Source organism: Monomorium pharaonis, chromosome 2 (genome assembly GCF_013373865.1).
Source record: "Monomorium pharaonis isolate MP-MQ-018 chromosome 2, ASM1337386v2, whole genome shotgun sequence".
NCBI lineage: Eukaryota > Metazoa > Arthropoda > Insecta > Hymenoptera > Formicidae > Monomorium > Monomorium pharaonis.
This window is the reverse complement of record NC_050468.1, coordinates 20654844-20678937: the sequence shown is the minus strand read 5'-3', so window position 1 is coordinate 20678937 and position 24094 is coordinate 20654844. Positions and strand designations below refer to the sequence as shown.

General features: G+C 25.0%; 4 protein-coding genes across 4 annotated transcripts; 3 read left to right on the top strand and 1 right to left on the bottom strand.

Moving 5' to 3' along the window:
* Positions 1 to 851: 851 nt before the first annotated feature.
* LOC105835403 (lysozyme 2) lies at positions 852 to 7455 on the top strand. Its single transcript, XM_012678661.3, has 4 exons — positions 852 to 1008; positions 6049 to 6216; positions 6935 to 7008; positions 7086 to 7455. Exons 1-4 carry the CDS (start codon positions 945 to 947, stop codon positions 7224 to 7226), a joined length of 447 nt encoding a protein of 148 aa, XP_012534115.1. The 5' UTR covers positions 852 to 944; the 3' UTR covers positions 7227 to 7455.
* A 1300-nt stretch (positions 7456 to 8755) lies between these two features.
* On the top strand, positions 8756 to 12647 carry LOC105829111 (invertebrate-type lysozyme 3). The gene is made up of 4 exons (XM_012667769.3): positions 8756 to 8912; positions 11130 to 11297; positions 12257 to 12330; positions 12411 to 12647. Exons 1-4 carry the CDS (start codon positions 8849 to 8851, stop codon positions 12558 to 12560), a joined length of 456 nt encoding a protein of 151 aa, XP_012523223.2. The 5' UTR covers positions 8756 to 8848; the 3' UTR covers positions 12561 to 12647.
* A 1704-nt stretch (positions 12648 to 14351) lies between these two features.
* LOC105829102 (lysozyme) lies at positions 14352 to 18993 on the top strand. Its single transcript, XM_012667760.3, has 4 exons — positions 14352 to 14493; positions 16643 to 16819; positions 18464 to 18537; positions 18620 to 18993. The coding sequence occupies exons 1-4, from the start codon at positions 14421 to 14423 to the stop codon at positions 18752 to 18754; spliced, it is 459 nt and encodes a 152-aa protein (XP_012523214.2). The 5' UTR covers positions 14352 to 14420; the 3' UTR covers positions 18755 to 18993.
* An 841-nt stretch (positions 18994 to 19834) lies between these two features.
* Positions 19835 to 23793, bottom strand: LOC105829094. Its single transcript, XM_012667749.3, has 3 exons — positions 23322 to 23793; positions 23066 to 23243; positions 19835 to 22947 (listed from the first exon to the last, which is right to left on the bottom strand). Exons 2-3 carry the CDS (start codon positions 23222 to 23224, stop codon positions 21364 to 21366), a joined length of 1743 nt encoding a protein of 580 aa, XP_012523203.1. The 5' UTR covers positions 23225 to 23243; positions 23322 to 23793; the 3' UTR covers positions 19835 to 21363.
* Positions 23794 to 24094: the final 301 nt, after the last annotated feature.

Genomic DNA, 24094 nt, shown 5'->3' with positions numbered 1-24094 from the left:
CGAAAATATGCAGGATTTAAATTTCAAAATCTATTCTTTTCCACTATAAAACAATGCAAGCTTATATTTCAGTACCGATTTTTTCTGTTTTTATTGAAAAATTTTATATATTAGCGTTAGATCGTTGGAAGATGTGTTATAGCTTCATGATAAAACGTAGAATTTTTTAATTTTTAATATCTGCAAATTATTTTAAACAGGAGAATAAGAGAAGGTATAATATAAAAACTAATGCATATGTGATACCTTTTATATTAAATTGTTTTGTGTTAATTTATATTTATAAAATATTAATTTAATATTTTTTTGTTATGAAAAATTATGGAATAATTATATATCAGAGGTTAAGCATTTAAAATATATACAGGATAAGAAATTTTCTTCTTTTTCAGCTTTTATCATGGAATAAAGAATTATTTAAAAAATGATAAAATTGTAAAGGTATATCTGTTATATATTATACATACATACATACATACATATATATATATATATATATATATATATATATATATATAATCTCATTTTTAAGAATAAATTATCGCTATGTTTAAAAGATTCTTTTCAAGATACATATGTATATAGGCTGTTATTTGAAAAATTATTCGAAGAATTGAAACGAAGTTTAACTTAATACAGAAGAATATCATCTGACCGCTAATTTTCGGCTACTTCCAATTCCTGTGTTTGGAATTTCGTTTCTCCTTTTCTCCTGACGCAAATAACGATGAAATTCTCGTCCTTCGACTACGAACGATTCTTCCTTTCCCCGCTCTTTCTGTGTCTTCGTATCTTAACCGTTTGTCCTCGCCTTCATCATGCGTTGCTATCGCCGTATATATAAGAAAGCGATTGTGGAGAAGCGTTCGAAAACGAGGATCACCTAGCACCAGCACAGTGCGCAAACTTTGTTTCTTACGGATCAACAGCAACACATCTCCAAAATGTTTGCGAGAACAGCGTGGATCGCTGTGACAGTAATCGCGCTATTTTGCGTTTATACTTCCGGTGAGTTATCGATATTTTTTTATTTTATAGTAGAACGTAATATATAGAAGAGTAATTTATAAACAAATTTTCTCTAATAAAAATTTAAATTATAATTTGAGAATGCTATTATTTATACAACAATTAAACAGTTCAATTCTAAATTAGACATAATATTCGCTTGGAAATACAGAAGAAATGGGCAGTTTAAAAAAAATATTCATTCAGAACTTATTAAAAACCGAAGAGATTGCGATTATAAACTTTACTTCAAAATAATTGAATAAATGCTGTATAATATTTAATTTTTTAAAAGATTTTATATGAGTTTAAACTAAGTAAAAACATTAATAATTTTTTTTATTAAAAAAAATTTAGTTATAAACTTTAAAATATAAAGTTATTATAAGTTAAAAGCTTTATTTATAATATGATTTAAAATTTTATAAAAAAGAAATAATTAAAATAATGTACAATATTTTTAATATAGATATGTATAAGAATAAAAATATTTAATTTTTTTCTTTTCTTTATCATTAATTGCATTATGTATATTTTTTAGTAATTATTTGCGACTATGTATAGAATGTTACTTGAGAATAATAATATTAGAAGTATGCTACAATCCATGTAGTATAACTTTATGTAATGCTATTTGTCATAAAATTAAATAACAGAATTGCTCACCATGAATTGAACTTCCGTAAACGATACCGTAAGTAAATGTAATGCTATATCGCTTTTATAACATGGTATATTGCTGTTTGATAATTATAGAAATAGTATTACAAGAAGAGATCTAATAAAATAATAATACGATATTAGTTACGGTCTGTTTACAACAAAATTCAAATTGTGATATGAAATCTAAATATAGAAAACGTGTTTGATTATTCTAATGCGAAAATTATTCGTGTCCACATTTCATTCTTTGTATACTTTTCTTTTGTTTTATTTCTTTGGATTATATTAAAATAGATTTGCGATAATAGATTATAGTCAATTTTAATTAACTACCATGATAAAAAGTTTTGACAAAAATAATAAAAATAATTGGAATATCCAAATCATATTAAACAAATTAATATGGACTTAGTATATATAATTAAAAAATATATACTCTTTAATCTCGTAAAGTCAGTCTAAAAGAATGAAAATTAAATTTGTACATTTTTTCCCATATTATTATAACACACCAATATCCTAATAATAAAATAACATTTAAATTATATCAAGAAATTTTACATAAAAATTATAATTTGCAATTATGAGATTTATTTACATAAAAATAGATGTAGAAGTATTGATCTTTTATAACATTGGTAATTATTGTGTAATTTATTTTGAAATAATATTTTGATAAAACTGTAACGATACGACAAATCATTAGTGATTATTTGCAAAATTAAATTTGAAAAAATTATTCAATAATTAAAAAAAAATATTTAAGCTATTTTATAAAACATTTAGAAATATAATTAATATATATATTTATATAAATTAATTATTCTTACTTAAATTATAATGTACAAATATTTTAATATGAAATATTATATATTCATGGCAACATTAAAAAAAAAAGAATTGAACAGTTTTTGAAATATAATTGTAAAATATTGATATCTCAAATTTAGATTTGTCTAAATCTTGACAAATATTTATAAATTTTTATTTCACAAAATTGTATTATTACATATCAACTTACATATCAATTAGTGTAATTATTACGAAATTTTCGTTAATTTATGATACTATTTTTGTGCAATATTTGCACAATGTGCGCATCGGAACAAGAGTCGAAATCGATCTTATATGGTAAAAATTAAACATGTGCAATTTCTTGAGTGATTTTTTATTCTACAAGATTTATAAAATATTTCAAAAGTTATTAATGCTCTATATAGATACATTAATATATCTATTAATATTTTAAAAGCAATTTCTAAAAATACTACGTTTTCAACTAAAAATGATGATACTCTGCAGATTAATTAAATATAATTTAATCCAAAACTAATATAAAAGAAGTCTAAAGCACAAATATATATGTGACAGAATGATTATCTTTTTTCTGCTTTCTTTTCTGCTTTGGATATTTCTACAATCTCTAGTTTAATTCTATATACCTATATGCGCATAAAAGATTTCTCAGTTGATATTTTGCAACTGATTTCGATCTTGATTAACGTCCTTTTCAGTCAACGGTTCTTAAATAAATTAAATAAAAAAAAAATCATTATTCACACGTATATCCATGCTTTAAACTCATATTGACCTTGAATTAAATTATACAGTATTACTGATTATCGATTATACTAATAAAAAAGCTAACGGTATTGGTATAGTAAACCGCGATTAGTAATCAAAAGATATAAGTAGATCCAAAGATACAGAAAGACCCTGACTTCATTAACCGAACCGCTTGAGGCCATACCTAACTAGTAGGAGTTATAACAAGATGATTCGTTTATAATCTGGCTCAGAAAATGTAATTATTAAAATCGGTTACCTGAATCCAGTTCTGCATTAATTTATCGCACTTTATAAATTTATTATAATTATATATAATAATTTATAATAAAATAATTTTAATATTATATTTTATTTACTTAGTAAAATTTATTCATAATATATTTTGTATTCCAAATTAAATGCAGAAATATTATACAAATTGTATGAAAAAAACACTGTTATATATGCTATAAAATACAAATGCAATATACAAATAAAATACAATAAAATATATATAATACATTTTCTGTAAAAACTTAAATTAAATAAATACTTCGTATTTATTCTTGTTAAAATAATATTTTTTATAATAAATTATTTACCGATATTCTAAAGTACTTGTAACATTGTTACCAAAATTCACGATTAGTTTAATTTGTAGTATTTATTCTATTTTTAGTTTATGATTATGATGCATTTCAAGATTGTATCTAATTCAAATTTACAGTTTATAAAATTAAAAATTTAATTTATATATACATATATATAAGATTTATATATAAAATAATATTAGGTATTAAGGTTCACGTTTAATCGTAATTATCACTTTACTTATTAATATAATTTAATTAAGCGATTTAATTTAAATTATGATTATAAACAAAAGTATTTTGAAACAATAATTTTCTTGCAATAATAAAAAGTAAATAAATTCATCATACGCGTCAAATTTATTCAAAATATATTCTAGTAATTTAATGTAGTTTAATCAAAAATATTAATTTAAATATTAAATTAAAGATTTGATTAACTTATTCAAACTTTTTCTTGATAACATTTTATAATATTCTTCAAAAGAATATAAATGTTTTTGGGTATAATAACAATTGTTTGGAATTTGCGAGTATATGACTATTATTGAGTATTATCAAGAAAATATTCTTATGTTAACAATAATTACTTAAAAAAAGGAAAGTAAATTGACTAATTGCTTGTTTAGCAGTGCAATTGTTATTTTTCTGTATATGTATTAAAATACGAGATATTACATATAATAAATAAAATTATTTTGGCACAATGTGGTATAATTTATTCAACAATACTCTCATGTTAAACGGATAACTTAATTTAAATAATTTATTCGCTTACTTTAGAGTCTTTAGACATTCGTTATGGAAATAACAAAGAAAAGACAATATCCGGATAAATAAACGTGAATCGAATGAAATTAGAAAGGTTTTCTACTATAGTCGCCATGGTCATCTTTGAACGAGTTGTGATTTAAATTCATGAGTGGATTTGAGTTATATTTTTATCCGTGACGCTGCAAAACACCTGCACTCGTATAGATATACAAACGTACAATGTTGCGATATATACATATAGGCAATTGCACATTATATACTGAAAATGTCGATTCTAAACATTGTAGAGATTTGTCAAATATAAATATGTTTATAATTGTGGTTCCATCAAAAGTGCGTTATCCAAATCACATTTTAAATGTAACATTCTCGTTTTTTATTGATTCTTAATTCTTAAGTGTAAATACTTCATTCACAATACATAATAAATCTGCATGAAATATAAAAATTTAATTACTATTTATTATTATAAGTATTTATTATCATATCTATTATTATTATTAATTCTATTTACACACACACACACACACACACACACACACACACACACACACACACACACACAAAACTGTACGAATCCAAAAAATTAAATTTTTAGAAAACAAAAAACTTTCTACCTTCAAATTTAGTGTATAAATATGATAATTTTTTTAGACATATAAGAAAGTATAAGAATGAAAAGTAAGTTTTAATTAATATTTTAAAGATTTATTTAAAATAAAAAAAATCAGATTTTAACGGTTCTTGCGAGAATTTATCCCATAATCTTAATCCTTTTATAACAATAATAATAACAATAATGATAAAAGGTAAAAAAGAAAATATTTAAATTATTTAATATAATTTTATATAATTAGTATTAACTTTTTATTTACAAAGTGTTTATAATAAAAACATTTTATTATATTTTTCTTGGTATAAATAGACTTGTTTGATTTTTATAAGAAAACTTTTTTTAATTTATATACACAGTTAAAAATATTTTAAATCCTGGATTTATTTAGTTCAATTTTTGTTAATTAGATTTAAATTGTAAATGTTAATAATACACTGGATTACTAGAAACCTTTTTTTTATTGATTTGAGAATATAAAATACTATTGCTATTATATAGATTTTGCTTATTTCAAATGAAGGGAGAATTTTTTTGTTAGACTTACTTTGCTGAATTTATAAATATTATCTATTAATTTATATCTAAATATTTTGTATAAAGAAACTTATACTTCTTATTTAATAAGAATTTATTAATATTTATATTTTAATATTAGTTTATTTAATAAGAATATTTAATAAGAAATGTATAATTACTAACTAAATGATGCTTTTTTGTTTAGCCAATATATTGTACTTTTACTAAACTGTTCTTATTACTTAAGAGAAATAATTTACACTTTTTAACTAAAATGTTATGCATTACTAAATTTTATATTAATAATGTTTGCATCTTTATTTTTCATTACAGCACAACTCGTATCACAGGTTTGTTTAGGTTGTATATGTGAAGTTAGCTCAGGATGTAACACCACTATCGGATGTTCCGAATCTGTATGTGGACCCTTTGCCATAACGTGGGGATACTGGGCCGATGCTGGCAAACCAACTTTACAAGGCGAGCCGCTCAGCAACGATGGTGATTATTTTTATACAAAATACTTCGGATACTTAATCAAAAATATCTTCACAATCGCGTACCTTTTATACTCTACGTGATGGGAATAAATAGATATAATATCTCACATTAAAGAGGAAAAAAAGACGAAGATAGAATTTAGGTAAATATAAAAATATATAGCTAAAAATTCAAATGTTAAAATATAACATTACGTTTTAATAATTCACATTGATAACTATTGCAAAATCGGAAGTGTTAATTAGATGCAAAATCGGGAGTGTAGTATAAGAAGGGCACAGTGTATATTCTTAATTTTCCACAAAATAAAATAAAAAACCAAACTTTTTTGTTTTTCTTCAAAACATATAAAAAGAAATTATTGTGATAATTACATACAAAATGCATATATTTAAGAATTAATTAATTGTAGAAACAAAAAATGTACAAGAATCTTTTTTTAATACTTAAACGTCTGATTAAATAGTTTACTTTGTCGAACATGCATACTTGTTTAGATCTAAAAAAAGTATAAAATAAAGTACTAAATTATTTATATAATTAACAAACCAACGTTAGAATCGTTCTTTAAATTAATTGCCTATTTATGTATATTTTATTTTAGCATTATAAATTATAATAAATATAAATTTTATAACTTGATTTAATAAATAATAATAATAAATAATAATTCTCTGATAATAAAATGTTATAGTAATCACACCTTTTTTTATCATAGCTTATGCTAGATGCGTCAACGATCCCTACTGTGCTGCTGATGCGGTGCAAAATTATATGGCTAAATTCGGTCACGTAAGTAATTTGTTTGATTCATATATAGTATTTGGCTTACTAATTTTTTACTATTATATCTAATGTTAATTAAACAGGACTGCACCGGAAATGGAAAGGTTGACTGTGAAGATTATGTGCGTATTCATCAACTTGGCGCAAACGGTTGCACCGGCGCACTAAACAGCAAATATGAAAATAAGTTCAAGTTATGTTTACGAACCTTCCAAAGGCAATAATATGCATAATGTGTTTTGCTATCACCTAATAACAATCCATAATTATCATGATATACATGTATAAGTTTATTTTTCCATGAAGTTTTATCTTATACCTTTATCAAATAAGTGAGATACAGTTACTCATTCTTATTAGCAGGACATCTCCACCTTTAATGTAAATGTAGTAGATATAATTTTGTCTATTAAGATTTGATATATTATAAAATAAATATTTTAACAAGAAAAACGTGTATGTACACACAGTATCCCATACTTTAACAGATTATATTAATATTCACTTGTCTTGAATATTTATATTACTCTTGAATATTTATACTATAAAAAAAATATATATATATATTTGTTTTAATAATTATTTTAATAATAATCTTACGTATTCTAATATAGATGACAAAAACTTTCTTCTTATACATATTCATATGCATGCGGATATTTTAGAATAAATGGAATGTTTCTAAGTTTCAATTGTTAATAAATTTTTCTAACATCATGGCCTTAGACATTGTTCTCGCACTTGTATATTTGATACAAAACGTAGAAGTAGTGGTTAAAAAATTTGTTCAAATTTTCTGTCATTTATTTATTATTTTTTAATGATTTTATGTTATAATTCTATTGTTTTGTTTATAAATAATTTTTTTAAAGTTTTTTTGCAGTTAAAATAAGTTTCTTCTGCTTCATGAACGTTTCAAACTTCTACTATTATATTTCTCGGCTTTATAAGTTTTGAATACAAAAATAGGACGATGTCAGAACTGGCAGCACATATATGATTTTAAAAATATATTAAAAGTTATATTTTTTAATGTAAATAATTATAAAATAATTATATACATATAATGCAAGAGATTTATTAGTTTTATTTAATTCAAAATACATATTTATTTTTATTTAAAAAATATTTTATTCGATAGAAAGAAAGAGACAGAGAGAGAGAGAGAGAGAGAGAGAGAGAGAGAGAGAGAGAGAGAGAGAGAGATTGATGAATATTCGAAATAAATATTAAGGCGCAGACAAAGTTTTGTCGTTCAATAACTAATTTTCTGTTAATTCTAACAAATAAATTTTTTCAGAAGTTTCTTTTTACGTACACTAAGAAAACTGACTAATTAAATTATTTTGTCAAAAAATAACAAATGGATATTTACGATTATTTACGGAAAATCCGCTCACGATTTATTAAAGTCATGAAATTATTGTATGCCTAGAAATAATCGGACTATTCATTCAAAATAGATATTTCTTTTCCTCCATTTCTGGACATTCCGATGATTTCATTCTGAATCGTGATTAAATTTTTGTCCAATCTGAATAATCGTAATTTCTTTATTACTTTTTGATTAATTCAATCCGATTAAATCACTCTTCTTCGGACATTTATTTCCGTGCAACAAAGATAAAATTTTCGTTTTTTACAGCTGTTTCAAACAATTTTTTCTTTCTGTGTTTCCTTATTTTCATCATATTTTCATCGCTTCTAATATATCTTCTCGCTTTCCTCACGCGGTTGTTATCGTCGTTGTATTAAAAAGGCACTCATCGAGAAGCGCGGATCATATCTCACATCAACGCAGTACGCTAATAGACGTTGTTTCTTGCGGATCAGTTTCATCTCCAAGATGTTCGTGAAAGCATTGTGGATTGCTGTGATAACAATCACGCTATTCTGCGTTTATACTTCTGGTAAGCTATCGTTTTTTTATTTTATACTGGAAGGGCGATTTTTACATTTATTTACGAATTTTCTCTAAATATAAAGATTTAGATTATATTTTTTAAAAACATTATTATTTATTGTATAGTTTAATTACACAATTAAGTTATAAATTATAAAATAATGTTTGCTTGGAAATACAGGAGAAATTGATAATTTAAAAAAAATATTGATTGAAGAACTGATTAAAAATGGTAACATAGTGTAACAACATATTTTATTTTAAAATAAATGCGTGAATATAAAATGTTATACAATATATAATTTTTTAAAGAATTTATTAGAGTTTATTAAAATCAAATACAAATATTCAACAATTTTGTTTAAAAAAATTTAAAAATATAAACTATGACATAAGTTTTACTATATTCAATAATAGTAAAGTTTATTTTAAACACTAATTTTAAACATTAATATTTATATTGTTATATATATATATATATATACATATATATATATATATACGTATAATTAACCGCTTTCTACAATTTTCACTTACATATATATATATTTTTAATGTACTTCAAATTTTTAAGCAATACTTCATTAAACTTGCATTTAATGCACAAATGAAATAATGCATTGAGTTTTGATTTATTTGAGAGACAAAGATTTAATTGCATTCAGCTACAGCTATAATTCCAGGAATTTTTATTAACGTATTATTAATACCAATCTGCATTTCGTAGAATTTTTTAAAATTATTTCTATTGTTGTATGACATCGTCTCTAATTATTATGTGATACATCGGGTAATCTCTAATTGTTACGCGATATTGTCGGCGTATCTCAAGAGTTCTTGTATTCCATCTCTATTAAAAAAAAGAACAATATTTCGTTCATTATATACTTGTTATTATGTTAATATTAGAAATATGATTTGAAATATTGTAAGAAGTAATAAATAAAAAATATATAATATATATAATTCTTAAAATAGATAATTTTTCATATTCTTATAGTTTTGCTTAAATACTTTTTCGAAATTTTACGTAGTTAGTTTGTGAAAAATCAATATTTTTTCAAATATACCTACATAGGCAGATTATAACTTTCATGCAAGATTTTGTTATATAATTTAATAAAAATTGTTCTAAATTTAGTTCTAAGATTATTAATTTGACTTTCCTTTGATAAAATTTTATAATATTCCTTAAAAGAACAAATTTTTTAAAATAAATAATAATGAGTTTTGTTTAAATTTGTGATGAGTAAATTTAAAGAACTTATCAAAAAAATATTCTTTGTATTTTTTATACTGTTCTGTACGTACTTAATTTTCGATATATTACTTATAAGTAAAATAATTTGCATACAATGTGTAATTAATTTAATAATATTTAAAAGATTTACGTTATTGAAAGATTTTTACGTTTTAAATGATTAATTTTAAATAAAATATTTGCTAGCTTCATAAAATTCGTTATAGAAATGACGAAGGAAAGACGATATCTGGATAAAGATACAAACAAAAAAAAGTTTTTACTTATAATCGTCATAAGTATTTCTGAAGAATATTTAAATTCATAAATAAAATTGTGTACATTTTTATTTTTATCTGTAACGCTGCGCAAAACAATTATATAATATATGTAGATACATAAACGTGTATAATGTTTCGAGATATATGAATATGTATAAGCGATATCACATACTGAAAATGCTGATTACATACCTTATAAATATCAATCAAAAAACTTTATATTTTTATTATAAATTTATAGAAAAGATTTTTTTCTGAATCACGTTTTAAATGTATGTACTATTATCATGTCTTATACATTATTAACGTATAAATATATTCAATTTTAATAAATCTAGGAAGATATAAAAATTTGATTGCCATTTATTATACTACTATTATTTTTATTATTATTACTATTATTAATATTATTATTATTACTGTCAATTATATCTTTGTGTGTACGTATATGTAATTAAAGAGTTTCTTTCTCAAAAAAAAAAAAACACACAAGTTCAAAAAGTAGAATTTTCAGAAAACAAAAACTTTACATTTTTAAATTGTTTATTGTACAAACGTTTTTTGTTGTTTTCTTTCATCGTCTGCTATATATTTTTATCTCTGACTATTTCTATTGCTTATGAGAAAGTAATAGTTACGTATAAAATGTTATACATAACTTTTATAATATTAATAACGATTGCATCTTTATTTTTCACTACAGCTCAACTCATATCGCAACTCTGTATTGGTTGTCTATGCGAAGTTAGCTCAGGTTGTAATACCTCTATCGGATGTTCCGGATCGGTATGTGGACCATTCGGTATAACGTGGGACTACTGGTCTGATGCTGGCAAACCAACTCTAAACAACGAAACAATCAATAACGATTGTGAGTTGTTCTCATATAAAATACTTTAGGTTTTAGGCAATTGAAAGTGCCTTTGATCTTCATACCTTTTCCTAATAGTAATAAATAAGCATATCAAGAAACTATAAAGAAACAAAACAAACAAAAAAAGAATTTTTAGCTAAATATTAAAAAAATACAATTAAAAATATATTAAAATAAAAAATATTTATCAACAAAATTACATTATATAATAAATTAAAAACGGAACAGTACGGTATAGTTCTTAATTTTCCTTAAAAAATAAAATTAGAAAAAGAAACTTTCTTCCATTCATCTATAAAAAATATATAAAACAATAATAAAATATTTATGTTCTCAATTTCTCGAAAAAATAAAATTAAATAAAAAATTTAATTTTTCAGAAAAATATTAAAAAATACTGACTGTGATAACAACAGCAAATTTTATTGATGAGTTTCTTATTTATTAGATCTCTTCAAAATAAAATAAATAAAAAATCTAAAAATTATTGGTGTGTGTGGGTGGGGGGAGGGGGAGTGTATAATAATAAAATTAATATTACTTTTAAAAAAAGAAGATACAATCAAGATTACTTTTTTAAAAATTTCTGAGAATTTTTCCGAGTTAAAATGTTGCTCTATATGTAACTATATAAAATATACTTATTCAAAAATTAATTAATTATAGAAACAAAAAATATACAAGAATATTAATTTTTGTGTAAAAAAATTTATACAATGCAATTAAGCAGTTTATTTTTTCGAGTATGCGTGCTTATCTTGTTTAAATCTAAAAAAAAAAAAAAAAAAAATGAAATAAAGTATTTAAATTATTTATGTGATCATAACATTAAACTAACGTTAGAATTTTCTTATAAATTAAATAGTTATTTATCTGCTAAATATAAACCTGACTAGTAAATATAATATTCTAGCATAATGAAATATTCTACAATAATCATTTCTTTTGTATTATAGCCTATTCCAAATGCGTCAATGATCCTTATTGTGCTGCTAGTACAGTGCAAAATTATATGACCAAATTCGGTCACGTAAGTAATTTGATAGATTCTGATATGCAAATTTATATATGTCTTCACTTTTAAATTTAATGCTTGTGTTAATTAAATAGGACTGCACAGGAAATGCAGTGATTGATTGTGAAGATTATTTGCGTATCCATCGACTTGGCGTAAACGGTTGCACCGATACTTTAGACAACAAATATCAGGAGATACTCAAATTATGTTTAGAAAAATATCAATTTGTGACCCAAAATTAATAATATATTGTCTACTATCATCTAATCTATCTTATAATAATCAATTAATTACATATGTACATATAAATATATCAATACACATATATTTTTAATCTTTGCTTTTAATGTTGTTTAATGTCTATTAAATGTAATGTAATATAATTTTATTTAATTGGATTAGATACAAAATAAATATCTCTGTCAGAAAAAAATATTTGTGTACATATAGTCATTCAAATGCTTTAATAATACGCGTCACATTATATTAATTTCAATTTACCTGAATATTTATATGATTGGATATGTTTGTTTTAATTATGTTTTACTTATTACTTTAATTAAGTTTTACTTATTTTAATATAGATAATACAAGATTATAAATTACAATAAAAAATTTAAAAGTTTAAATTAGAATTTTGTTTGATGTTATCTCTTTTTATTAAATTCTCCTAATACTTTACAAAATTATCAAGTTTTTATTATTTTAAATTATTGATAAGAAAATGTTTAGAAGTTTTAAAGTTCTTGAAACTTAAATTTCAAGTAATTTAATCTCCTATTCAATCTTTTTTTAATATTTATATTTAAAAAATTTATATTTTTATAACTAAAAAATTATTCAATTAATAAAAATGTAAATAACTTGATAACCATAGAAAATTCTTCTTTGCGAGAGTAAGAATAACAATGTGAAAAGCAAATATTGCAAAGTGAATAAAATTATTTTTGAATGATAAGGTAAGTGAAAACTTATTTATATATAGTGCCCACAATTCTAATTTTAATAGTAAAAAATATATATTGAAATTTTCATAACAACGTATCAAATTTAATTAAAAAATTTTTTTTTTCATATAACTATCAACATGTTTGGGACAGTGTAATTGAAAAATTAATCTATGGTTTATTTTTAGTAGTTTTATAAACTGTTTCTATGCTTTATGGTTTTACTTATATACATGTAAAATGCACTAAGCAGGCAATTTAAGCGTGTTATATAACGAAAAACACGTGACGCACGCATCATATATTTAAAAAATTCAAAATATTGATATCCGTTATCAACTTTAGAGAAAAACAAGAAGTTGCAACAAGGAAATAAAGTTACAAATATCGTAGCTTGCTGCAAGAATATAGTTCATCAAGTTTTAAACTAGTGATAACACGTATATGTTAGAAATGGCATTAGAAGAATTGAGAATAATGTATTACTCCCAGAACATTATTTCAAGATCTGTCTCTTTTCCACTACAATATAATTGGAAATATTCTGTTAATTTTAACAATATAATGGAGGCGAGAACAAGCGGTGAAGACGATAGCATTGGAGATATTCTGTTAATTTTAACAATAAATTCCGTTTCTAATAATAAGTTCCGGAATCCTTTTTTTATGCATACTGAGAAACGGTCTGTTATAACTGAATTATTCTTTCAAAAAGTAATAGATGGATATTTATAATTATTTACGATAAAATCCGATCACAATTTATTGTAAATAAAATTACCGGAATTTTTAGAAATAAACGGACTATCTGTTTAAAGAATAACAAACAGATATTTTTTTTCATTTATTTCCAATGATTTTATTCCCGGTGATCGAATCCTTGTTAGATCTAAATGATGGTAAATATTCATTTTCTATTTTTAAACGGGATAACCCACGAACGGGATAACGAACGTTTTTCTCCGAACATTTATCTCAATGCAATAACGATGAAATTCCACTTCTTCTTGTTTAATGATACGGCGTTTCAAACAAGTTTTGCTTTCCCCACTCTTCCAATGCTATCGTCTTCACCGCTTGTACTCGCCTCCACCATACGACTACTATCGTAATAAAAACCAATCGTTGCTTCTTGTAGATCAGTATATTTTCAAGATGTTTGCGAGAGCATCGCGTATTGGTGTATTGTGGATCGCTGCAATAACGCTATGTTGCATTTGTATCTCCGGTGAGCTATCAATGATTTTCTAATACAAGAGATTTAACACGCAAATTTCCACTCTAAAGCCCAGTTTCACAACTTAGGTTAAGACTAGAGTTTAATTAACATTGTCCAATAAAAGAATTTGTTTTATATAAAATTAAACTCTGGTTAAACTAAAGTGTGAAACTAACCCTAGATATATTAAAAAGCATTTTTGCTATACAAAGTTAAATGTTGTATTTTATGATTTACAATTTTTAGATGGAGATAATATATAATAAATAAAATAATATATATTATTTTAAAAGTATATACATACATGTGTACGTATACATACATATATACGAAGCATGACAAAAACATAAAGTGCAAAGTAAAACTCGTAAACTATTCAAATTTTTTTTACATAGAGTGAGGGACAAATAAATTAGTCCAAAAAATTATATAATTTTATTAAGAAAAATAGCAACAACTTTCATACATTATTAAAAAAATTAAATTTCCCCGGAAATTAATTTTGCCACTATTTGTCCCATTTCAGACATTACGTATGTGTATAAAATTTTTTGTGTAATTTTAACATATACTGTAATAAAATATACAATAAGATACATCTTATTGTAGTTTTTAAAATCTAGATATACATAGGAAGATTCAGATTGCCACTAGTAAAAAAAAATAAGATTTATTTAAAATTTGGTTTAAAAAATGTAGATTCTTAAAATCCTGATGAACTTGCTATTGTAAACTTGTGTTCAGTTTTTTATACATTTGATCAAACGCAGAAATTGTATTATCCAAAAGGATGTACAAAAATAGATTTGTGATAGGTTATTAATATTAAAATATAAACATAAATACAAATATAATTATGTATTGAGATGTATTAAAATGTGAAATATTATTTGTAAATAAAATGACATGCGTAATTCATTCAATACGACAGAAAAATCCTTACATTTTATGATTAATTTTATATAATCTATTATAAACATAATAAAGGGGAAATAATATTTAAATAAAGAAATGCATATCGAGTGAAAGAAAAGTTTTTGTCGCCGTGACCATCTCTCGAACGAGTGATAATTTAGTATTATAAGATGATTTCTGTTATATTTTTAACCATGACGTTATTACAAAATAACCATCTCCGTGTAGATTCTGATATATGAACGTATATGATGCTGCGAAATATGTATACATATATGCGTACATACATATATGTATGTGAATGTGTGTGTGTGTTTGCGATTACATATTAAAAATATCGGTTCTATATAATTGTAGGAATGTATTAAATAATTTTATGTTCTTGCTATAATTTCATGGAAAACGCACTTTTCCAAATTACAATTTGATGTTAATGCGTTTTAGCTTCTTAAATTATAAAATTTTAAATAAAGACGTGATTTCAACAAATCCATATATAATACAAAATTTCAATTATTATTTATTGTCATTTTTATTGTTATTGTTCATTATCATTGTTATTATTCTTAATTAAACTTAAATGTATAATAATTTTAATATCATTTTCTTTGAAGAAATTTCTCATTAATTATATTTTAATTAGAAATGTTAGACATTGATGTATTCGGAACTTCACATGTATTTCTTTCGTATTTATATACCAATTTGGGAATATCAAATGAGATTGCGATAAAGTTTGCATGACGTTGAAGATTCAATATGAGGAGAAAATTCTTTTTATCGGAATTACTTTCTTAGGGTCGGTTGTTCCAACTTCTTGGTAAACTTGCCTATCAGATAAATATATGTCCGTCTTTATTTATTTAAGAAAAAAATGAAGATAGACACATATTTACCTAATGGTAGGTAAATTTACCAAGAAGTTGGAACAACCGGCTCTTGAACTCATAAATATTATCAATGTCTTCGAAGTAATAATGCATATTTTTTCTAATAAAATTAAATAAAATAAATATTTATTAAATTGTGTGCTTTTTTTATTTAATCGGTATATTCTGTTTCTTTTAAACTATCCTTCATATGTGTTAAGACATTAATTTAAAAATATTACATATTACTAGCCTTTACATCATATACTAATAATGATTATAATAATAATCTCCCAGATAACATGCATGTTTAAAAGACATCTTTAAGATATCTTTTTATAAATGTGTTATCTATGTTCTGTTGGTTGTTACAGCTCAACAAATAACGCAAGAATGTATAGGCTGTATATGCGAAGTTACTTCAGGATGTAACACAACTTTGGGTTGTGACGGACCGGTATGTGGACCTTTTTATATAACAAAAGCGTATTGGATTGATGCTGGCAAACCAACTAAAGCCGACGACATAAGTAATAACAACGATGATGAAAGTGAGTTATTTTCCCATACAAAATATTTTAGATACTTATTAGAAATCAATTCCAATAAGCATAAAATAATTACTGCCATTCCAGATAGCACAGAAAGTTCAAAAAGAGCTCAATCGTATGTCACCAATTATGTCACCAATTATAAATTCTTTTTGAATATTTTTTTATAAAAATAATTCTTTTTGCACCTAAAAAAAAATTTATAATTGGTGACATAAAATTGAATTTTTTTTTAATCTCTGTGCTATCTGGGATGTTATTAAAAAGATATTCAAATGTTTTCAAATATGAATGCATCGTGCACACTTTAATATAAACATTTTGACAATATTAAAAATTATTATATATCATTTTGAAATGTTCATACAATATTATTTTAAAACGTTTAAAAAATACACATAAAATCAACATTTCAAATGTTACTTTAACGTTTCTTGTTTATAGGAATTTAATTTTCTTTTTCTTTATTCATTTAACGCTTTTATATGTTCTGTGATTGAGATGAAAATAATATCATATTTCAAAGGAAAAAAAAAAGTTTAAATTTGTATAAAGTGTGACTAAAAAAAAATCTAATAAAACAAGATAGAGTTACATATTAATTTATATTCACAAATTTGTCCAAAAATTGTAGAAAACTGCATAAAATGCAGTTTAAAGAAGTCATTAATTGTAAAATTTACAAAAAGTGATACTTTTGCAAGAATATTTATACATATATCTAATTAATTTTCCTTTCAAATATAATTGTTAGATTGTTTTGCGTAAACGCTTATCCTATAATTCATTTGTATTATATAAAATAATTAACTTTTTTTTAAAAGTAAGTAAAAAAAGTATTCTTAAGTAGTAATAAAAATTGCCCGACTTGTTGAGTTTTAATTTTTTCGCTGCAAAGATATAAAAAATTTGTCGGAAAGTAATTCTCATGTGAATATTTCCAAATAGTTCAAATGTTAGATACATTTCTTTTCCTCATTAGTTGTCCTATGTTGAGTTTTAGAGTATATGAAATTAAAATATAAGATAGTACATTATTTTTCTAATAAAAATATTTACTATTAATTATATTCTGACGTATATATATTTCGTGCAGTTTATTAAGGAAACAATGTGTACGTATGTGTAAAAATGTATATGTAATAATGTAATTCACAAAATATACATTATTTGCATATACATTAATAAATTACATATACTAATAAATTACGTGAGTATCCATGTACATGTCAAAATATAGTTAATAATAAGAAAATAAAAGAATAAGATAAAAGATAAAAGAATAATTTTTCTGCAATTATTAAATATTTCTGATGTTCGTAAATTTTTTATTTAATTTTTAAAAAAAGAATAAATAAATTAAAGAATTATTTATATGAATTTAATTCTATGTATTGATTCTAATGATGCAAATTCACTTTAACTTTAACTTTAAATTTTATTAATTTTTCATTATTTTCTTTAGCTCACATAGTACTGAGTATACGCTAAATAGTTAAAAAAACAATAATTAGTAATAAATTATTTATAGAATACTCCAATAATTTGCATTTCTACATTATTTACTGCAGTAAAGATTAATAAATATAAATATTGTAATTCTAATAAAAAAGTATGTTTATAAAATTATTTTTTTTTGTTTAGATTATAGCAATTGCGCACAAGATGTATACTGTGCTGGCCGAACGGTACAGAACTATATGGTTAAATTCAAGCAGGTAAGTTCAATGGTTATATATATTCAGATTTGAATTTGTGTATGACTTTGATTTAACATGTGATATTAATTTATAATAATAGGATTGTAATGGAGATGGAGTGATTAACTGTGATGATTACGTGCGTCTTCACCGATATGGCGTAAGCGGGTGCACAAATCAACTACACAGTGTTTATGAGAGTATTTACAAATTATGTATAGATAACTTTGCATAAATATAATAATGCATGTCTTATTACAACAATGGTTAATTACTTATGGAGTGTTATTAAATATTACGGATCATTTAAATTTTGTTTGCTAAGTTTAATCTTATATAACTTTACATATCAGCATTTTATATGTATTAAATATTTAAATAATCTTAAAAAGAATTTTAATTGTATTCGAAAATTATAGAATGTAAGATCTAGAATATTTCACAATTTTACAAACACACATAAATTCCCAAAAAGTATAGATTTTTTTACTATTGCTAAAGTTCCAATTTATATAAAAATTTTTTTATAAAGTTATAAAATTTATATATAAATTTTGAAAGATTATATGAAGAATTCTAAAAAAATTAATTAGTAATGAAATATATTTTTGTGCCTCAAATGTTGAAAATATTTTATACATCATATTGCATGAATTTTAACTGTCCTAAATATTTATGCAATTACGACTGTTTAATTATTGTATATTAAATGATTGGTCTTACTTATATTAATGTATTTATATTAATGTAAAAAAATTTGTAACAATAGTTTTATATATTAAATGTTAAAATTAAGAATTTTGATTAATGTGATTTTTTTATTATACTCCTTTAATTCTTTAAAAATTGTTGACCTTTTGTTTTTTAAAACATCAAAGAAAAATTTAAACCTAGAATCGTGATTCTCAAAAAATTTTAGTTAATTTAATATACAATCATTTTTTTCCAATAATTTGTTTAAAAAAATTACATTTTAATATAGATTGCTGTAATTACTGATTAGTAATAATAATGACTAATAATCGGAACATATGTAGGCATAAAAAGAGTATAATTATATATAAAATATTACTGTGAATATCTAAACTTCGATCTATATCCGTTCTGTTTCATCAATAACTTGTTTTATATCTACAAGTTTTTAGCAACGTAACTATTTTTTATTAAAAAAAAAAAAAGATGACTGATAAATAATCTAAGGTTCTTCCTAATATAATTTGTAAACACTCTAAAGTTTTTCCTAAAACTTGCAACTTGGAAATAAAAATACTCTTCAAAATTTATACTTCCAAACATGTTTTTTAATTCTCATGTAATAACTTTAGCATTGATTTATTGTACATGATTTATTGTACACATTTCATGGCTGACTTGTTCAATTCGATAAATTAAATCATCTATAATAATAGAAATTAAATACAACTAAATATTATAAAGTCTATAAATGCATAAATGTCATCTGATTAATATGACATAATCTCTATAACTTTAATACTTTGGGAAGACAGTTAAAATCCCGAATCAATAAACATAAAAATCACATAAAAAGAAATACTGACATAGTCTGTTATTACCGAACATAGGATACGCCACAATCACGATTTTGAGTGGAGTGATGTTGAGATTTTGGATGTTGAAAGAAACCTTAATAAAAGACTGCTATCCGAGATGATATATATTAAAAGACAAAAGAATAAACTTAACTACCAGACAGACACGGAATACTTAGATCACGGTTGCATTGCGTTAGTCAATACAAGGGGTTTGCAAAACTAACTTACTCCATACTTATTTCACATGTAAACACGACTACAATAGAGACAACAGCGATAGCTTGAGGAACACACAATTTATGGACGCTACAAACAGTGACACGTTTCGTTTGCAAAGGTTTTTGTTTGGCGCCGGAAGAGAATTTTGCAATGTAATTAACTCCGGGTATTTTTTAAATTTCGAATATACACATATTTTTAATGAATTGACATATTCTAATGAATCTTTATCTTGGTTTTGGTCTGGACAGTCACTAATTTGCGATAGGAACGATGACATTGAACACAGTGATTAGGAAGGTTGTTATAATTATTTGAATTGTTCTTTGCTGTTGAGAATGGCGAGTCAGTTGATACAGGATGAATTTTTAGTAATTAGAAAAATATACCATTAAATTAATTCCATCTCAACAGATAAAATTTCTCCTGGAAATGTCTGCACAGCCGTCAAATTGTAAGCTAAACAATTTTTTTCCCATTGGACTTTGCATGTTGGTCATCAGCAAATACAAAATCAACATTATGTAAATTTTATTATTAACGTATAACCATTAAGGATGGCTAAAAACTAATGGCCGAAACGTTTGGAATTTGAGAAATAAAGTAAAGAATAATACAAGAATACGCGTACTAATTACCACGCTGTACTCCTATTGGCCCAATTTATAAATTTATTGTTTTAATACTTTGATCATTAACATACAAAAATGCAACGATTTTGTCTTGCGCAACAAGTATGTTAAAAATTTCAATTTTAAAATATTAATTTTTATTTATATAAATTTAAAAAATTACAAATTGATATCTGTTATTTACTTTATAGCTATTTCGCAGGAAAAAAAGGAACTGCAATAAGAAAACAAATTTTAAAATATCAACGCTTGAGACAAAAACAATACTGATTCATATGATAATGTAATAGGAATTCCACATTTTGTGTATATCATTAATAATTAAGCTACAAACACGTTGATAAATGATCGTCAGGTAAATGTAGATACGTATAAAAAAGACAAATTGTTTTCTTTCTAACATGCAGTAAATATCAACTAACAATATTAACATTATAATTTTACGACTCCAAGCGGCATCCACTACACTGTATAATTCTATGGTTTTCACATACAGGAACGTTGCAGGTCGCGCAAATAATGCGAGTCTTCCGATCCAACGATCTGGGGCAGAATCGACAGCGGGCTAGCTTTCCAGATGGTATTTCAGGTCGTGGATCGTCTGTCAAGCCCAGGATTCCTTGAATCGAAATGTATACGCTCCTTCGGAGCGTGGGAATGAGCCGCCTTCTTTCCAAGTGCGGTCGTGTAAGATCGCGTATACAAGATTTGATAAAATCTCGTTTTCGCATACTTTCATGTGTTGTATTAAAATTATATAAGACCATGGCATTAATAATGCATTGATCCAACATGCTAAAGAAAACTCTCATAGGCCATCTCCGGGTTCTCCTTACTGTGGTATATTCATGGCACATTTGTTTAAAGGTATCAGTGGCTCCTTTAGTTAAATTATAAAAAGTAATTATGTCTGATTTTCCAGTTGTATTATCGGTAGTCGGGGTGTTATGGAATGTCGACAGCAACAATACTATTTTATTTTCTTTAGGCGTGTAAGACACAAGTGTTTTTGTTGCATCAAATGCATATTTTGAAGATTGTGCAGCTCCACTTTTTTTAAATGCAAGAGGAATTTCCGGATTATTTTTTTTTAGTGTACCAACCATCGTGATAGAATGTTCTTGAAGCATTTTATCAAAGATTTCAACGGAAGAAAACCAATTATCGCAGGTAATGTTTCTTAAAGTTCCATGTATAGGCTGCGATAATGTTCTAATATAATATGAAGGAAGAGACTCTGTGTTGTCTTTGTTAACTTTACCTACATATGGTTCAGCAGTATACATATAAAATGTTCTGGAATCATTCATCATAATTATCTTTATGCCATATTTATTGGGAATGTTTTTATTGTGCACTTTAAAAGGACATCGCCCTTGAAAAGATAAGAGCTGTTCGTCAATTGTGCAATATGGAGTTGGAATGTAGAATTGTGTACAGCGAGAGATAAATTTGGTCCATAATTCACGAATAAGAGCAAATTTATCTTGCTTCTGCCGCTGTGTCCTCGTAGATATGTCATCAAACCTGAGACATCTACAAATAAACTTAAATCTAGCCAGTGGCATTGTTGCTCGATATAAATCTATTCCGTATTCAGCACTCCACAAGTCCTCTAAACTTGTGTTATTATTTTTTTGCAATCCCGAAATGTACAGTAAACCAATGAAAGCTTTAAGTTCGATAATATCCAAATCTTTGTATATAGCGTTTACATTGCGATTTATTTCGTTATCATTGCAGTGACTTTTTATTTGTGCGTTTGTATGAATAATTATTATATTTAAAATATTATCGCTAAATAATAAAGACCAACTCTCATAAGGCGTCTTCACATCTCTAGCCTCTTTAATCGGGCCTGGTAAATAAGGAATAGAAATTGGATTATTCTTATTCATGTTTTTTTGTGGAGGCGTTAAGCACCAACGATAACCATTCTTGCCTAGAATACTTCCTTTATCTACTCTCGCTCTTTTACTCGTAGAAGGTTTTGTATCAGTATATGTTTTATTATTAGACCCATTCTGTACAAAAAAATTAATTTAATTAAAAAAATATATTTTACGTAAATAAATTTTTAATTATATTTTATAAATTTTAAAATAAATGCGTGTATTATGAGTTATATTTAAATTTACTCACTTGCAATTCATCAGAGCTTTCGGTCTCCTCTGATTCTGTACTGCTTTTTTCCTCTATTGCATCTTCTTCCTCGGTACATGCATCATCAATGTCTTCCCAATGCTCGGCTTGTGTGATTGTCTTGCCGACTTCATCGGCACTTCGTAGATTATGTGCCATTTTCTTTAGTTTGCAATGCCTTGAAAAACAATCATTTTTGCGATTTTCGATGCAAAAAATGCCACAGTACAAAGTTAATATATGTAAACACATTTACCACTTTAAGATGCAGACAACCAGCACGGGAAGAGCCGCAAAAAAACAATATTTATAGCGGTATCTAAACGAAATGTAAATACGAATGGCAGACTGGGCGGCAAACGTACCCCACAGTCCCACTTTACGTCTTTATGCTCGGAAGGCTCGAATGGCAATGGCAATGGCGCTCTGACGCCAAGTACAGCCAACGTCTTTTGCCGCTCCTAACATCTTACATTATTAAATTATGGTCGATGGCAATGGTCGGTGTTCTGCGGTGTTCCGAATCGATCCCTTCGTCTGCTAACTTAGGTTGACTGCACTAGCGCGATTTACAACGCGCGGCGACGCGTGGTGTTCAATGACATCGCTGTTTTTTCGAAAAAGCAGAGTTCTTATTGGATGTCGCGTGCAATGTAAATCGCGCTAGTGTGCATCCTAGCCTTAGGCGGTAAATTCAAATTCGCGCTGGGGTATAAAATTACCCCGGTGTACTGCTCAGTAAACACAGAGCATAGCAGCAACATTGCGGCAATGTTATAACATTGTAGCAATATTACAGCAATATTACAAAATTGTCGCAATGTTGCTGCAATGGTCTGTGTTTGCTGGGTGTTCTAAGGTTAAAAAATGATTTTTTTTTAAATTAGTAACATCAATGTTATAATTTCACATTTAACAGTGTAATTGTTACACTTATTGTGTGCAAACGTGTTATATTACGCTCATATTGTTTCAACTGATTGAAACGGATGAAATTGACAAATCCTTTTCCAAAAAAAGTGAGATAAT

Bases quoted from the DNA above. Each gene is read 5' to 3' on its own strand.
- LOC105835403 (XM_012678661.3), top strand. From the start codon at position 945: ATGTTTGCGAGAACAGCGTGGATCGCTGTGACAGTAATCGCGCTATTT. The intron at 6,217-6,934 runs GTGATTATTTTT...TTTTTATCATAG, and splicing joins CGAGCCGCTCAGCAACGATG to CTTATGCTAGATGCGTCAAC. The intron at 7,009-7,085 runs GTAAGTAATTTG...TTAATTAAACAG, and splicing joins ATATGGCTAAATTCGGTCAC to GACTGCACCGGAAATGGAAA.
- LOC105829111 (XM_012667769.3), top strand. From the start codon at position 8,849: ATGTTCGTGAAAGCATTGTGGATTGCTGTGATAACAATCACGCTATTC. The intron at 8,913-11,129 runs GTAAGCTATCGT...TTTTCACTACAG, and splicing joins ATTCTGCGTTTATACTTCTG to CTCAACTCATATCGCAACTC. The intron at 12,331-12,410 runs GTAAGTAATTTG...TTAATTAAATAG, and splicing joins ATATGACCAAATTCGGTCAC to GACTGCACAGGAAATGCAGT.
- LOC105829102 (XM_012667760.3), top strand. From the start codon at position 14,421: ATGTTTGCGAGAGCATCGCGTATTGGTGTATTGTGGATCGCTGCAATA. The intron at 14,494-16,642 runs GTGAGCTATCAA...TGGTTGTTACAG, and splicing joins ATGTTGCATTTGTATCTCCG to CTCAACAAATAACGCAAGAA. The intron at 16,820-18,463 runs GTGAGTTATTTT...TTTTTTGTTTAG, and splicing joins TAATAACAACGATGATGAAA to ATTATAGCAATTGCGCACAA.
- LOC105829094 (XM_012667749.3), bottom strand. From the start codon at position 23,224: ATGGCACATAATCTACGAAGTGCCGATGAAGTCGGCAAGACAATCACA. The intron at 22,948-23,065 runs GTGAGTAAATTT...TTTTTTGTACAG, and splicing joins AAAGCTCTGATGAATTGCAA to AATGGGTCTAATAATAAAAC.